The sequence below is a fragment of the Podarcis melisellensis genome (assembly GCF_964234715.1).
Source record: "Podarcis melisellensis genome assembly, chromosome: 12".
NCBI lineage: Eukaryota > Metazoa > Chordata > Lepidosauria > Squamata > Lacertidae > Podarcis > Podarcis melisellensis.
Window position 1 is genome coordinate 37,074,225 of NC_138544.1, and position 17,236 is coordinate 37,091,460.

The 17,236-nt window shown below is 40.1% G+C and overlaps 1 protein-coding gene across 6 annotated transcripts in view; it reads left to right on the forward strand.

The window, feature by feature from the left end:
• CACNB2 (calcium voltage-gated channel auxiliary subunit beta 2) overlaps window positions 1-17,236 on the forward strand; it is a 123,587-nt gene that overhangs the window by 26,041 nt on the left and 80,310 nt on the right. The window contains exon 1 of one of the 6 annotated variants that reach the window (XM_081882372.1): window positions 2,603-2,748. The exons of 3 other annotated variants lie outside the window; for them this stretch is intronic. In XM_081882372.1, coding sequence (XP_081738498.1) covers window positions 2,701-2,748 — 48 coding nt within the window. In that variant the 5' untranslated portion in view covers window positions 2,603-2,700. Of the gene's footprint in view, window positions 1-2,602; window positions 2,749-14,670; window positions 14,722-17,236 lie in introns of those variants that run through there. 2 more of the 6 variants (XM_081882375.1, XM_081882370.1) reach the window with 2 other exon arrangements.

Below are 17,236 nucleotides of genomic sequence, written 5' to 3' on the forward strand. Positions count from 1 at the left end.
CTGCACAGGGATGCTATCAAAACACCCAGTTCCCAAACATCTTCACCACAAGTGCACATTTCCTTTCCGTTTCTGTGTGTTGGTGCTGAGTATAATTCAATGAATATAGTGTTTCTTTCAAGGCAAATTTCCAGGGAGAGAAAATGAGTTCCCATTGAATTGTCTTCTCTGTGGGACATTGTGGAAAGGTCCCCTCTTTCTTCATTTTGCGGCTTCTGAACATGTTCTTGGACCAGTCTAACTCAGGTCTTTTCCAATCTGTTGATTTAAAGCCCATCACAATGCTTTATCTAAGGCAAGGGTGGATGACCTGTGTGCCTCCAGCTGTAGGTTGTCTACAACTCTCACCATCCCTGACAATTGTCCATGCAAGCTTGGACTGGTCAGAGTTGAGAGTACAACAACATCTGGAGATCCATAGGTTAGCCACGCCCAACATATTCTGCCTGACCAGCAGAGCTGATCTCTTCAAGCCAGTTGTCAGTTTCCTTTCTGTCATCACCCCTGTCATTTACACAGGCTGTGATATCAAACTGATTTCCCAGTCTGTTTTGCACCCATAATTCACAGTTTCTATATTATTCTCAGTAGTGGAGCTTGAGGTTTTCAGGGTATACAATTGTGAAGAAACCACCTCCTTCCATTACTATAGGCCAGGTCTGGAGAACATGTGGCTCACCAGATATTGTTGGATCTACACTTCCGTTATATAGGACAACACCCATGATCCAACAATGCCAGTGGTTAGGTGATAGGAGTTGTAGCACAGCAGTATTTAGAGGGCCACAGGTTCCCCAGCTCTTATCGTCTCTTGCTTCAACTTTTCCTGTTGCTTTTCCTTCCCCTTCCCCTTACTGCTGGCCTGAATGGACAAAGTCTCTTGATTCTGTCAACTCCTCATTGTTCTCATGCAACTTCTCAATAACCAGTAATTATTCAGTGGGTGCTTGACAGCTAGGCTTCTGTACAGCTTTATCCTGTATAGGAAACATGCCTCTTGTTTTTTCCAGAACAGCTTCCAAACTCTGCTTCAGGATTGCTTTATAGGGTCCTCCTAAAACCTTGCTGTAAAGCCTCCATTTCCTTACAAAGATTATCCTGTGAGTCTTCTGTTCATGGCTGGGCTGCTGCTTAAGGTGAAACAGGAAGTGCTGCCTCTGGCACTGGCCAAGAATATCCAGCAAGATCTTGCATGCTCCACAAGATGTCATTGGAAGTTGATGGCAGGGGCAGGTAGGGTGTCCATGGGGTCACCACCTCAAGGGCTTCCACCACTCGAGGCAGCTGCTGCACCCTCCCTCAAGGGGGGACCTGGCTTTGCTGCACAGGAGTGCAGTCCATTGCACATTTTAGGTCAGTTACAACAGTTCAGTTTTTCCTTTACTGAAGCACTATCCCACTCCTAACTAAAGTAATATCTTCCCATGAACATGAAGAAATCATTTGGGCACGTCTGCACTACAGGCCTTAATTTCCTTTGGATGTGGCAGTGCAGGACTGGGGTAAAGTGTTTTTATAAACTATTTTTGTGTGTGTGTATATATCATAATGGACGTGAATGCACTCCTATAAGCAGACAGTGGATCCTTAGAAATACTTCTGCTTCCCTCCCTCCCCCAAGTATGTATCCCCATTTAGCTAACTTCAGTTATACTTCTCACCCTTCTCTGCCTCTGTGAATTCAGAGCTGTCACCCCCTTTGCAGGGCATCTGCCTCCCCAAATTTCTCATAAAAGTGACCATCCTCATTCTTTGATGAAGCTTAGCATTGCTTTGTCAAAGGTGCTGGCTAATCACAGTGATGCAACTCGCAGCAATAAAAATATATAAATTATAAACATTGCAAAAGGTTACCACCAGAGAAAAATACTTATCTCCAGTACTGTTCTTGGTTGTTTTAAAGGTGCATCAAAACTAAATTTCTGCTTACCTTTTACTGTTATTGAAAATATTATGTCAGTTTCAACAGGAAGAAAACACTGTGCAACTGCAGCTTCTAAGCCAGTCAGGTATTGTAGCCAGTAAAAAAAATCTCTGCTTGAAATTCATGTGAAACACGTACCGCAAGACAAAGCTTCTGACAATTTGTGCAGTGGTTCTGTAGTCCAAAGAATCCAGAGAGAATTAAAGTCTAGACTCAGTCATTTTTCAAGCTTGGAGGTGGGGAATAAACAACAGATCAGATATGTCCATTGTAGACCAGAGGAAGCATTGAATCAAGGATGCTCTTGCTAGTTTGTGTATTGGGAAGAAGCCTGTAATAACAGCAGCAGCAGCAGCCACGGCAGCACGAAGAAATCAAACACAAAAAGGGTATTTCACTAGTCACAGAAATAAGATTCTTCTATTTGAGATTATTTTTTAAGTTCAGAACAGGTAATATAAAATCTTCAAGTAGGAAATAATCCATCTCAGTAGAGATGCATTATAGTAGCATAGGGATGAGAACACAGACATTTGGTAATTATATATTCAGCTGAAACAGAAGGGATTTATTTATTTAAAGGAAACACACACACACACAATTTCATCAGTCGCAAGGGCACTTTTAACAACATTGCTTGGCTGAATGATTTTTCTACCTATTCTCTTTTTCTGGGGCTGGAGAGTAAAGAGGAATGGACAGTGTCTCAGAGGAAATGACAAGACAGTCTGAAGCTTGGTGAGACCATATACTGAGTGTTTTCTGCTGTCCTCTTCATGCAGTGCTGTGGGTTGGCACACCGGCGTCGAGTACGGGTTTCGTATGTAAGTTTCTGATTGTTTTAGAATGGTGATGATTGTGGAGGTGAACATAGTATATTTGATAGTGCAGTTTACTTTATGCAGATGCTTTATGAGATGTTTGTTGGATGAAAGACTAATGAGCAATGGCTTTCTTGCACAGAGCTTAAGAACAGTTCTAACAGGTATTTTAAAAAATGAATGAATTAAAGAAAGAAAACAAAGCAGTAATTCATAAGGAGCAACACGGAAAAAATACTGGAAGCAACTTGTAGCAAATAACTGACCTTTCTGAGATATTCTATTGACAAAAATGATAGACTTTAAAAAAATACATTTGTATGGCAGTTAGGGTTGTATTTTGTCCAAGTATGTAACAAATATATTAAATTTATTTACAAGCCTAAGTGTCAACTATAGACATGTATAGCAGCTACCACCAGCTGCTTAGTGTGGGAAATTCTTCCTTTTTTTTCATTTTACCTCAATGTAAACATCAGCATGGTGGCAAAAGTATGGCATAAATGTTAATCAGTTTCTGGTGTTTTCTAGAGCATAGTATATAAGTCCTGATTGTTTTTCCATACCTGTATTGCAAAAAAGCTGTTTGAATCTTGCTGTGAAATTTAGGAATAAAACAGATATATTAGAAGAAATAGAAGGACTGAATGTTAATTGAAATGTGCTGAAGATGCACTTAGCTGATGTAATAAGTCTCCTAAGTGATGCATTATGCTTTAGCAGTTCTTTTCTGGTTTACTGTGCAGATGTTACAGGAAGCAGAAGGCTTATACGATGTGGCCAAGCTTATAGAGTTGAATTGCTTAAAGTAGCAATTGGCCTATAATGGTTGGGGAGGGGGATGTATTTTTGTGATGCAGTGTGTTTCTCTGACATACAGTGGATGTGTGTTTTTTTCTATTTTGATTTAACATTGTATGGCAAACAAAACCCAAGATAGCTAAGAAGGGTTTTCTGTAGCTTCTTTTAATTTCATTTTCACTTCTCATCTTCTTGGTGATGCAACAGTTGACATAATGAATTGCTTTACTAATGGAATAGCACACACTGCAATCCTATAATGTTGGCACTCTGTCTCCTTTAGAATATGAGTAAGCAACAGAAAATATATGATACAGTTGGAACACAAGAGTCATACTACTGGGTAAAAATAAGTCAATAATTTTGATGTATACAAGGCAAATATTGTGGCATCAACTTTCATTTATTAGTAGCAAATGTCAGGCCCACATATATTTATGAACAATCTAAAACAACACAGGCATACTTGAGAATAAGAAATTCATTGCTTTAATAACTATGTGTTCTACTAATTAAGTTTTAGCTTTGTAGCATTTAATGTTATCAAGCAAGACATAGGTCAATATTTAGGCAGCTGGCTGAAACTGAGATGCTTATCTCATAGGAAATAGATTTCAGAATTTCACCAAAAGTTGCATTCCACACACTGTTTCAGAGCCAAATAGGATCAGACTTGATGTTGGCAATGGGAAAGTCTAAGGATGAGTTGAGATAGCAGCCCTTATGGGCACTGATAACCACCTGTGTTGCAGTCTTGGAATTTATCCTAAGCCAGGCACTTGCAAAGAGTCATCTCATCAAGCACTATGAAGCTTTCATTTCTCAAGTTCCTACCTAAATCTGAGTTTCATGTTTCTCAGTTGTATATTCATCATAATTGGTGCCTAAGTCAAGATAATTTTTCATATGTTTTGAATTTATTTCATAAATCTTACTCCATTACCTCCCCTCCCCCAAAAAGAATACTAGAAAAAGAATGTACTAGCCAGCTTGTATATTCTCTGTAGGCCTGCCATATATTTGGTGAATAAGAAAATGTCACAACTTTTTTGGGTTGGGATCCTAGGGAACAAGTAGACTCCAGAGCACTCATATTTTGAATGATGAGACCATGATGAGTTAAGGTGAGCCAGTAAGTCCAGCCTTACATAATCTGAGACAGGACATCCAGAGGTGAGGTGATGAGAAGATGAACCCTGGAACATTCCTTTAGGTCAGGTTCCTCTGAGTCAGACATTGCCTCATCAGCATGTTGATGCCTACTGATGCCTTATAAAAATTAGCTTACCTGATCGTTCAGCCCAGACACAGAGGTCCAGTTCCAAGGACCTTCTGGTGGTTCCCTCATTGCAAGAAGTGAGGTTACAGGGAACCAGGCTGAGGGCCTTCTTGGTAGTGGCATCAACCCTGTGGAATGACCTTCTCTGAGATGTCAAAGAGATAAAGACTTTCCATAGACATCTGAAGGCAGCCCTGTATAGGAAAACTTTTAATGTCTGGTGTTTCGTTGTGTTTTTTGTATTCTGTTGGAAGCTACTCAGAATGGCTGTGGCAGCCAGTCAGATGGGCAGGGTACAAGTAATAAATAAGTATTAGTATTAGTATTATTACCTCCTGCTGATTCTTTCCCTTCTCAAGATATCTGTTTTTAAAGCAGTGTTGCCCTGTCCTGGAGCTCTTGCTCTTACAATAGAGAGGATGAAGGCTCCCAAGGAGGGGTGTTTTGGTGCCAGAGTTGTTGGGCAAGGTCATATCCTCTGGTCTGGAGTGTCTAGGAATTTTGGGGTATGTGGGTGGGTGCTGGCTTCCCAGGCCCTGACTCATATTCTGCCAAGACTCCTCTAAACTGGGCTGATTGTTGCTTAAGTACTTAAAGGAACTTTTCCCCCTAGTGTGCACCCAGAAGCCTTTCAGATTGCAACATTTGTTCAGAGGGTGCTCCCCACATAAGCGGGCAGTTGCGTGTAATGAAGAAGGTATCTTTGACTATGTTTGAAGCAAGAGAAAGAACATGCAAGTAGTTGGCCCTCTGTGTAGGGAAGAAGGAGAAAAGCTACTGGATACCAGAGAGAAAGCAGAACTGCTCAACACCTATTTTGTCTCTGTCTTCATTGAAAAGGAAAACAGTGCCTAACCTGGTAATAATAGAATAAACAATGCAAGGAGGGAGCCACAGCCCAAGATAGAAGAAGAGGTGGTAAGGGAATACTTATCTACTTTAAATGAATTCAGATCTCCAGGGCCTGCTGACCTTGTAGATGTAATCTCAGAGTGTCTATCTAATCGTTGAGAATTCTTGGAGAAATGGTGAGGTCTCTGCAGACTGGAGGTGGGCAAATGTTGTCCCCATCTTCAAAAAGGGGGAAAAAAGAAGGGTTTTAGTACACCACAAGCTTAACATGAGTCAACAGTGTGATGAAGCAGCAAAAAAAGCTAATTCTGCTCTAGGCTACATCAACAGTCTAGTCAAAGTACCCCTCTATTCTACCTTGGAACAGACCGCACCTGGAGTACTGAGTTCCTCCTGGAAAGAAGAAGATTGAGAGGAGATATGAAAGCCATCTTCAAATATCTAAAGTGTTGTCACATGGAAGATGGAACAAGCTTGTTTTCTCCTGCTTCGGAGGGTAGGACCTTAACCAATGGCTTCAAGTTACGAGAGAGGAGATTCTGACTAAGCATCATGAAAAACTTTTTGACAGGAAGAGATGTTTGACAGTGGAATGCACATCCTCAAAAGATGGTGGACTCTTCTTCCTTGGAGGTTTTAAAGCAGAAATTGGATGGCCATCTGTCATGGATGCTTTTCTTGAGATTCCTACATTGCAGTGGGTTGGACTGAATCTCGGGTTCTCTTCTAACTTTGTTGTTGTTTAGTCGTGTCCGACTCTTCGTGACCCCATGGACCAAAGCACGCCAGGCACTCCTGTCTTCCACTGCCTCCCACAGTTTGGTCAAACTCATGCTGGTAGCTTTGAGAACACTATCCAACCATCTCGTCCTCTGTCGTCCCCTTCTCCTTGTGCCCTCCATCTTTCCCAACATCAGGGTTTTTTCCAGGGAGTCTTCTCTTCTCATGAGGTGGCCAAAGTATTGGAGGCTCAGCTTCAGGATCTGTCCTTCCAGTGAGCACTCAGGGCTGATTTCCTTAAGAATGGATAGGTTTGATCTTCTTGCAGTCCATCCCCCTATGTGTCTCCTGATGGATGTTCCAGAGGTCAGCAAACAGTTTCTGTTCCAGAGACATGTTGAAAACCAATCTGAAAGAGATCAACGATTAGTTTCATCCAAGAAAATTTCTAACTAGATTGCCATAACAAGTCAGTGTCCTAGGAATGGAATGCTAGAAATGAGGTGGTGGTTATTTAAATCAGATGGTTGTGTAGCTAATTTTTAAAGAAAAGATTACACTAAGGTTTCCTTTAGAACAAGACCTGCTTTCAAAGAGGCATTAATATTCTATTGTCCAGCTAGATAACCCTGACCTGACCTTTTTAAGCAGCCAGGATGGCAAGAGTTGAGTGTGTATGTGATCCCCTTTCTTCAAATTTTCTGTTCCCACCACCAGGCTAAACAACCTGAAGGGTATTCATAGAAACCTGAGTTGAGGGTACATGATAGAAGCTCCCAAGTTGTTGTACACGGGAGTCCAGATTGGAACGGATACAAATGTTTTTGTCACCAAAGTGTTTCAGAAATTGATTGTAACAAGTTTCTGAATACCTCTCTCTCTCTCTCTTTCTCTCTCTCTCTCTGGACTCAGCTGTAAAAGGCCCCTCAATACTGCAAACAACTGCTGGCTGATGCAAAAGTGGTAGAAAAGTTAGGATTATTTCCTGGTGCTATATGTCCTGAGATGCATCAGACAAGGGGACATTGGTACAGATGTTGAGAGTCTCTCAGGATCACCATTCTGGGGAGTAAATGGTATGCAATAAATCTTAATCTTGCCCCAGACAAGTATATACACTTGACGGAGTACCTGGTGGACAGAAAGTGAGACGGAATCCTGATAGGAATTGCCCCCTTTCTATCATATTTTACAAACTACTATAACATTATTTAGAAACCCAGATCAAGTTTAATGTCTGCTTTTTTGGAGGCTTGAAAAAGATATTGGGTTATATATTGAATGAAGGTGAGTCGTATCAGCCTTAATCCAATTTTGGACTGGAGATATTCAAGGAAACTCAAGGGTACTGGCAACTATGAAATTGATGATACACAATTCTTTCTTCTGACTCAGTGTTAAAACAGTGCTCCATTGTGCCTTGATCTTCTTGGTATATGGCACTCCTTGTACTATTACATTAAGATGTTGTGCTTGCCAAAATACTACTTTGGTGATTATATTCTTTCTGTGTATTTTGTACTGTTCTTTTTTACTTCTGTAAATTTGATGAGTTGAATTCCTTATGTAAACCCAGTTAAACTGAATTGTAGAGTCGAACGCACAGCTTTCCTGTATGCAAGTTACTTCTGCCTATGTTTTTATGTCCCATAACAGTCCAGTATCATTTATCAAAGCTGGGTAATTGATTTGTGTTCTGATTGTTAATGTATAAGGTTGCAATTAAAGGACATATGTGCGTAATCAAAAACTAGAAGGGAAAGCAAATATAAACTTATTGTCACAATCCATAGACTCTTTAAAAGCCCACTGCCCACTGGACAATATGAATACAAATAGGGATGAGAAATATAACACCTCAATACTAAGGATTCCTCCCCACTCCCACCCTAAAAAGTAAGGCTGCAAAAGTAAACTAGAGAGCCTAGGACTTGCCGATCAGAAGGTCGGCGGTTCGAATCCCCACGGCGGGGTGAGCTCCCGTTGCTCGGTCCCTGCTCCTGACAACCTAGCAGTTCGAAAGCACGTCAAAGTGCAAGTAGATAAATAGGTACTGCTCCGACGGGAAGGTAAACGGCGTTTCTGTCCGCTGCTCTGGTTTGCTGGAAGCGGCTTAGTGATGCTGGCCACATGACCCGGAAGCTGTATGCCGGCTCCCTCGGCCAATACAGCGAGATGAGCGCCGCAACCCCAGAGTCAGCCACGACTGGACCTAATGGTCAGGTGTCCCTTTACCTTTACCTTTTTATTTATGGGTAAACATGCAGAAAATTTAACTGCTGGAAGCAAAAGCTAACAAATATTGAGTTCATTTGGATATTATAAAGAGACTCTAGGGCACTTTTCAAACAAAACCATTATCTTAATTTAATACTTTTTTCATATTGATGAAACTGTATAATTTAAGCAGCACTAAGAAAACTGGTATTGATTTTTACCAGTAGAAGAGTATGAAAGCTGTTCAAAATTCCACATTGAGAATTCCACATTGGACAAGGAACCCACAATGAATGTATCTGGATAATATAAATATAGTCCAAACTTTTCATAATAGCACACTGAGCAAATGTGTGAATGATAAGTCATAAAATGCAACCAGCAATCATGTATTCTGGCCTGCCCCGGTGGATTTTCTTATATGAGTAATGATCTAGTATCTGTATTCAGTTTTGTGGTTCAGAAGTTGTGTAGGCCTGTTCCTTCTTTGCTTGGTTAACACATTATCACATAAACTCAAATCCTGAGAGAATTTCTCCCAGCAAAAGATTCTGGTTTTAATTCAACATCTTTCCATGATGCAAGTTCCATCTGCACCAGCAAAAGGTGCACAGGAAGTTTTGTATATATGGGAGAATTTTAAAAAGCAAGTGGTCCTCATTGACCTGGTGCGAAAAGGTATTGTCATCCAGAGGAGCTCTGACAGCCTAGATAAAACACTATACCCCCCCCTTTCCTGGAGTAAGGCCCACTGAACTCAATGTGGCTTTCTTCTGAGTAGACAGTTATTTACTAGATGCAAGTGATCAGCACCAGAAAACCCTGCTTGGCTAGGCGCTGGGTTAGATTTCACCCTGCGCCTAGCAGAGCCGGGCCGACACTGCAATATCCAAAGACCCTGATCCACTAGGTGCTGGGGTGTATTGCACTCTGCACCTTGCAAAGTCAGGCCTAGGCTGCCACTGCGCCCAGCACTGGCGGCAGCAACAAACAGCTCTGGCTTGCCCAGCACTACCCATTGCCACCCCATTACTGCACTTACCTGACCTGGGAATTCTGGATTGTGGGCTCTACTGTTCAAAACAGGAGCAATTGCCCTCTTCCACTGGAAACAAACCAGGACTGCTCCAAGAAAACATACGTGGCAAAAAGGAGCACTAGGCCCTGGTGGGCTGCCCCCTTACCCGCTTGTGATTGACGAAGTGGATAGCCAGCCAATCAGGATTTTAAATATATATATATTTCCCCCCTTCACTTCTCACTTCCCTCTATGGACCCTAGCCTCATGCTGTGGCCCCCCATTTACACGATTTTTACCTGTGCCCCCTCTGGAATATCCTAGACCCCACCAGGGGGCCATATGGCCCCCAGATGGGAAACACTTAACTATGCCATCTTTAGTCTTCTAATGAAGAATAACCATTGTATGAGATTTCTGCATCATTATGAATTGAAGAAATAAGAATTACTGTCCTTCATTTTTTTAGTACAGGACTTAAAAGTGTCTTAATCTTTTCTGAAAACAAAAAGTGCTGACACTTCTGGATTATGAGGAAGGAAGTTTGAGAGAATTTATGGTTTGTTTGTTTGTTTGTTTGTTTGTTTGAGTGTGGGTAAATAACACTCCAAGGAGAGCAGGCAGTACATCTGTGGATGAGTACTCAAGGGATTTACAGTGATGTCTTAGAATTCTGACTAGAACATTTCTCATCCAGATCCCAATGGCCTGTTCATTGGAGGATTTTTAATCATCATCAAACCTTTATTGGCATCACATACAAACATTCAGAATAAATAGGCCAGTGCGATCTCGTCACCATTTCAACAGTACAGTAACTTGTCAAAGGGAAGAAGAGGCAAGCAATCTATTTCATCTCTGTGGGTCTCCAGCAAGGGCAGGATCCTGTAGCATACTTTGGCAACAAAAAAATCAAACAGAGGAACTTAGCTACTGTCTTGGTGAGCTCCTGGTCTCTCCCCTGTAATAAGAAGTGCATAACCTCTGTCTCTGGTTTCCATGTTGGAATACATAGATGGTCTAGAAATTGTTGGCCTAGAGTTTCCACCCGGTGAGCATTGCATGGGCAGATCCTATCTCCTTTTGCCATACCCGCAAACCTACCCCAAAGAAGGTTAGAAGGATTAGAATTGGACCTAGCCAGCGAAAAAGCCCTTCTTTCTTGCAGGTTAAACAAAAATAGTAAATAATTAAGGTTAAATTGCTGTGCCCAAGAGAGTCGAAAATAAAGAGGGGAACATGTTTTTTCCACAGCTGAGATTAGTTCCTGGTGATCTATGTCCCACACCCTAGTTTTTAACATGGCCTTGGCGATTGGGAAAGCCGCAGTACCCAGGAGATCCTATGAAAGCCCGAGTTGCCATATCTTTGTGCAAAACAGTTGTAGCCCTGGGGAAGGGAAGGAGTCTAACAGAACTTTGCTAAGTAAAGTATCTTTGTCTGCTGAAAAACAATTGTTTAGCCAGCATAAAAGAAAACTTGTCCAGGCAGCTGTCTCTAGCTTATGTTGGCCTCCCTTTAAACACAGGGCTGCATAAGGTACGCAGCGTGGGACAGCGAAAATCTTAAATAGAAAGGCTGCCTGCACTCGTTTTTAATAGCAGTATTTTCTTTAACAGTATGAGCACATGACTCAGTTTGGAACCAGTTTTGTAAAATAGATTGCCTCAGTCCAGTGTGCTTTGTGGGATGCCCAATTCAATTTGTCCATCCATGTCTGCTTTGTCATCCTCCCCTTCAGTCTTGGGACATCAAAAGGGGCTATAACTTTCCTCACTTTTGACAGAAGTGGATGAAATCTGCAGACATATATACGCCTACAGAGTGCATAAAGTCTTCCAATTTAGAGGCAAAACGGGTCTAGAAACTTTTGTGCTAATACCACTAAATTGTTAATAAAAATAATAGGAATAAAATTTCCTACCTTATTTAGGATGACATTCAATGAAATTTGCAAGCAAGGTTCCCCCATCTGAGGGCATCAGCTGTACAAAACTTTTTCAGAAGAATAACTGCAGGGTTTTCTTGTAAGAGCTTCCTTATATAGTAGCTAAGAAAAATATTCACTTAACCCCGCTTAGTGTCTTATGGTCAGTTGCTCTGACAACTGCAGACTTGCCAAATCACGTAGAAATTGGCCCAGGAACTCTTCTGCTGAGCACAAGTTTGAGCTGTCAGTCACAGCACAGGTCTCCTGCTGACCTATTCCCTCTCCATCCTGGCATCTTCCTTAAGCTTCGGTTTGCTCTTGCAAAGCTATCTCTTCTTCCTCCCCCAAAGCCCTGGGACTGGACAGTGCTGCTAAAATCATTCCCTTTGATTACAAGCTGGAGCTGTCAGTCTTCCTCCCCACTCCCGGAGTTTCTTTGTGTAAATATATATTTTCTTCAATAACACCTTATGTTATGGAACCCAAGTCAATGGTTCCCCTTAACCTAGATACTAAAGTTTGGATTTTGCAAAGCCTTTTCCTCACCTTCCACCCACCACATCCTGATATTGACAGTAAAACGTAGACACATAGTTTTTCACAGATACTTGTCCTCAACTTTTTAGAATGTCTGAATTGCTGAGTCACGTGAAGTTATTCAAGGGTCTCAGCTTTGACTTGTGCTCATATTCTAAAAGCCCACCTTGCCTCATAGGTACCTTAGACCCCTCCCAAGCAATCACCTTGGCTTGTTATTCAGGATTACTGGGACTCTTTTGCACACCTGTGTCGTCTTTGTTTTCTAACAATGATATTATTTTATATATTGCATTTTCTCTGCACAGAGTGAAATCTGCAGGTTTTTATGATCCTGACACATGCATGTAGTGGTTAGGAACTATTTTTTTTGCAAGCCAGTCACTTTTTACGTAACTTTTTAAAAACCAGTTAATCAGAAAATTAGCTATCTAATGTAATGTTTTGTCCAGAACCATTAAGGTGTGGCATTGGTTTCTTAGCTGCTCTCTGGCCTAGGTTTTAAATTGTTGAGGTTATAAAGATGCCTGAGAGCAAACATCAGCAACAATTTTGTAGTTACCTTCCTGTAAACAGAGATTGAGAATTGTCATTAAGTCTTGCTACCTTCTGAAATGGGGGTGTATCATATGGAAACATATGTGGTTCCAACTGGGGTCAAAATGATCCCCAAAGCAGAAATAACAAGTACTGCTCAGTGTGGAAATAGCTACAATGCAAAAAGCAAAAAGCAACACGCAAACAAACCATGGTTTTGCTGGGCCACAGTGAAGTTTTTGTGACACTCGGCAAAAATTCAGATTTGCAAAAGGGTTTAAATGAGTGTGGGGTAGTATTGTCTCATAAAACCATTGGCTGGGGTAATAAACATACCCTAATGGCAAAATCCAATGCATTCCTGGGATACTTTGTCACACATGGTTGTTTTGTTTTTGTTTTTTGTTTCCAGAAGGAAAATCATACCCAAGCTGAAATTTGGGGAAATTGTACAGGTGACAATTTAGGGCAATGTCCTAGAAATAACCCCCTATAGGTCTGCTTACAAATTGTACGATTAAAAGTGCACAATTAAAAATGCAGCTGTGGTAAATGACATATAAGTATATTATACCACACACATTGTTTCATTACATTCTATAGTCATGTTTACTTGCTTACCATTGAAGTAAATGAGAAACTAGAATTACTTTCACAATTTTGCAACATTAGAACTGTTTTATCCAAAGTTACTGAAATTGTTGTTAATGTGTATTTTATTTGGGTTAGTAATGTAACATTCAGAACCTTTAACTAATGAGTATTTTTTTTCAAAGAATACATATTAAAGCATATAGTCCTAATCATTTACAAACTAGTAAATAATCACGTCAATCTCTCAGGGAGGTAATGCTTTAAATCATGTACTCAAAGCCCTTAGAATATTAGTGACAAAATGCGAAACATTTAAATTCTGCAGTGTGTTTTGATTTTCAATGCTTCCTTGTAAATCTTCAGAAGCTGCTGAAGTGTTCCAACTAGAAGACAATTCAGATGTATTTTTGTCTTTCTCTTTAAAAGAAACCACAAATCTAGCTTGCCCATGACTCTGAAAATGGATTGTTCCAAATGCAGTAATGTTGTGAGGTGAAGCATAAATGGTTTTCAAATGGTACTGGCCTGTTTGCTGAGTGAGAAGGCAGAGGTCTTCTTGTATAATCCGATTTCAATCAGCTCACGCTAATCACTACTGATAGTTGCAAAATTTAGCCTGGATCGGCTTTGGTAATCTAGATTGACAAGAGGTAAAAGTAAAGGGACAGAAGGACAGAGATACAAAAGGAAAGAAGCAGGGAGTCTGATCTTTCAGTTTTTGTTCTCCCTTCTAGGGCTTCTCTTTAAACAAATGCTGATTGGTTGTTAGGTTACCAGTCTTTTCACAGTGGAGATACATCAACAACAGGTGCACTATGAGGCTCTGAATGAGCAGCAGCAGCAGCAGCCGCTGGGTAGGGAGAATGCGCAGAAGGAAGCAACAGGTATATACAGTGTACCTGCTTCTATACATTATTTATGGAAACTGAGATCTTAATTCTTTTTATATGTCAGTAGATTCCTGGAGTTCAGAAATATTCAAGCATAGCAAATCTTAATCAATGCTACCGGAAACCAAACTCTTCAAGGTCTTCTGAAGGCTACTTGATCTCAGTCTCAGTATTTATTTCTTAATTCTCGGGTAAGCTCTAGCCTCAAAGCTTTTATTAATCGGGTGAAGCATTTTTAGAGCTAAAGGAGGACAACTGCACTTCAATATTGCGTGCTTTTGATTTAGATTTTTTGACCATTTCGTCAACTTTTTGTATATACCGAAAGTACAGATTTTTTTCTTTCTGTGAGCATTTCTCATTTTTTCTTTATTTCTGGCTGGATGAAACAATAAGGAGAAAAATGGCTTTTTTAATTGTTTCCTTGCATGATACTCACTGCACCTGTATCATCTTGGCTAAGGGACTTTATACATTTGGGTAACAGAGAGACTTGGATTACCCCTCCATCAGATTTCACATGCTGGTGGGACTGTTGTTGGCCATCTCAGCACTGCATGTTGCCATGCTAAAGACACCCAAGGGTAAAAATGTGTCCTGGGTAAGTACAAGTAGGTTACCAAAATGTTCTTCTAAATGCATATTGCTAATTAAAAATTGTAGTAAATAAAGATATCTGTGTAGCATGTTATTTTCGTTAGCTATTTTGGGACCCAATTCTAGAGTAAGTAATGATGACCTATTTTAAACTCAGTCTCACACTATTATATAATCGTGTCCACACACAGCCTGCTGTCAAAAATAAAACACTTTGTAGTATTTCACAAAGACTCTGCCATATCACATAATATGCAATACATATTTTTATTTGAAGTTGTTTCAGAGCTAATGCATATATCCCCTTTTGTATGGCATTTACTCTGTAGTAATCCAGCAACCCTGGCCTAGTATCTGTCATATCTTCACAGTATGTTGTGTAGTAGGGCAGTGGCTATGTCTATCCTTTCCTTGTTAGTGTCTAGTACATATTTTCTTACCTTTGAAGTACCTCTGGTCACTGCTTAAATGAATATATTTAGACATAAAATCAGCAGTTGCCTCTTGGCCCCTTGATTGTTCTTCCTCAGTACTGTATAACATATACTGCTTAGAAAGAATATTCTCACTGAGAGAATAGTGCCGCAACAGTTACTGCATATTGCTGCTATATCTAGATATTTATTTCATTAAAAGAATGACATGTGTAGTACAAGATGAGATGGTTCTGCACATGTGAGAGAGCACGGATAGTGATGGAATCTGCTGCTAACAATAACCACATTCTACAGCAGGGATCTGTACATGTGCAGATCTTCCTCCCACTGTGCTACAGTCTTGCAAAGTACATATCTATAGCAGAGGTTGCAGCATATGAGGGGGAAAGTTGTTTATCTTCCAATGGGGCATTCATTGGCCTGAATCCTTACCTGCATTCACTTCAGGCTAGGATAGTGTTGTTGCTCTTACCTGGAAATGTCACACTTCCAGACCTTTTTCAAGGACCTGAGAGGATCTTAAGTAGGTCAGGCTTGCAGTGGCTTCCGGCTTCCAGAAAGCAGAACAGGAACCATATTGATTGCTGGAACCTGAAGGCCACTGAACAGTCAGCTAATCAACATCCCCTTATTCCCTGTCAGCCAAGGGACATGGCTTGTAAGCAAGGATATATACCGTAATTAATTCAGCATTCCTTCACCTTGATTTTATAGCTGCTGAACAAAAATGAAGAGTGGTAAGGGAAATCAATGGAAGTTTCAAGTTCTTCAAAAAGCAGATAATATTTTTTATTGTTAAATAACATTTATGCTATTTAGACAGTACCTCTCCCAGCATCATTATTTTGGCAACATATGGCAGATGGCGCAGGAGAAGCTTGGATTAGAAGTTCTAAAAATAGTAACTACCAACACTAAATATTTACGCTTGGACTCTATATACAATCATTTTACTGAAGTATACAATAATGACAGTTAGCTGGGACCAAAATCCGAGGATAGGGTTACAGTGACTGGCATATTTGATGTGCGCTTATAAGTCTGCATGTTTATGTACCATTCCTCTTGTTAACGTTTCTACAAGCATTCCATAATGTTAAGTGCTGAATTGGTAACTAAATTACAAATTAGCTAAGTATGGGAAAGAGAAAGTGTGTGGTTGTTCATTGCATGGAGGTGAGATGAAATAGATGGACTGGAGCATGAGTTCTATAGTCCCTGAAAGGGACATTAATCTGTTTATGTAACTGTTGATCTCTGTTCCTTATGACATGCATATCTTTCCCATTCACACCCCTCCCCTTCATTATGTCACTACTGTGTTTCGAACACCAGACAGTGGAAATAACAATCCTGTGTTGTGGAGGGTGGGGAATTAAAATAATTAAGAATTAGCAAAACATAATTCTATATAAACAGTCACATATGTGAACATTATTAAATTTTGGTAAGAACAAAAGTAATCTGGAACCATAGAAATATGATGTTATAGCTTCTGCTCAGTTAGCAGTTTGCCTCTATGGTTTGTTTCTTTATTTTAATGGATATTGCATTTGGAGGATCAGACTCTCAGCCAGGACTTTCTTCTGTTGTGTTACATTGTTTGAGAAGGTTACTCAGTATATGGAAAAAGTCTGTGTACAGAATTAAGGCTAGAGTGCAGTCATGTTATTTATATAAAATATATAGAGGTCAAGGTTTGCTTAAAAGGTTAAGTTATAGTTTGCTTTTATATCGCATACCATTCTGCATAATCAGTAGGGCAGATACTGCAGGTGTTTACAAGTGAATTTATTGGATCCATATTTAATCATATTTAGAATAGTTGAACTCTATGCAACATAGCTTAAGTTTCTTTGATTTCAGTGATAAACTCGTACTTTGACTATTGTCAAATCCAAACCAATATTGCTGCACAGATGTATTTAGTTGTTTGTACTGAGGCTCAGACTAATATATTGTAGAATTTGAATCTAGCTTCTTCTTTTCTTAGTATAATATGTTAAAGCTAATATCACTCTTCATTGCTTTTGTCTAGAACATCGTCTTTCAATTTCTCTTAAACTTCTAACTAGACTTGCT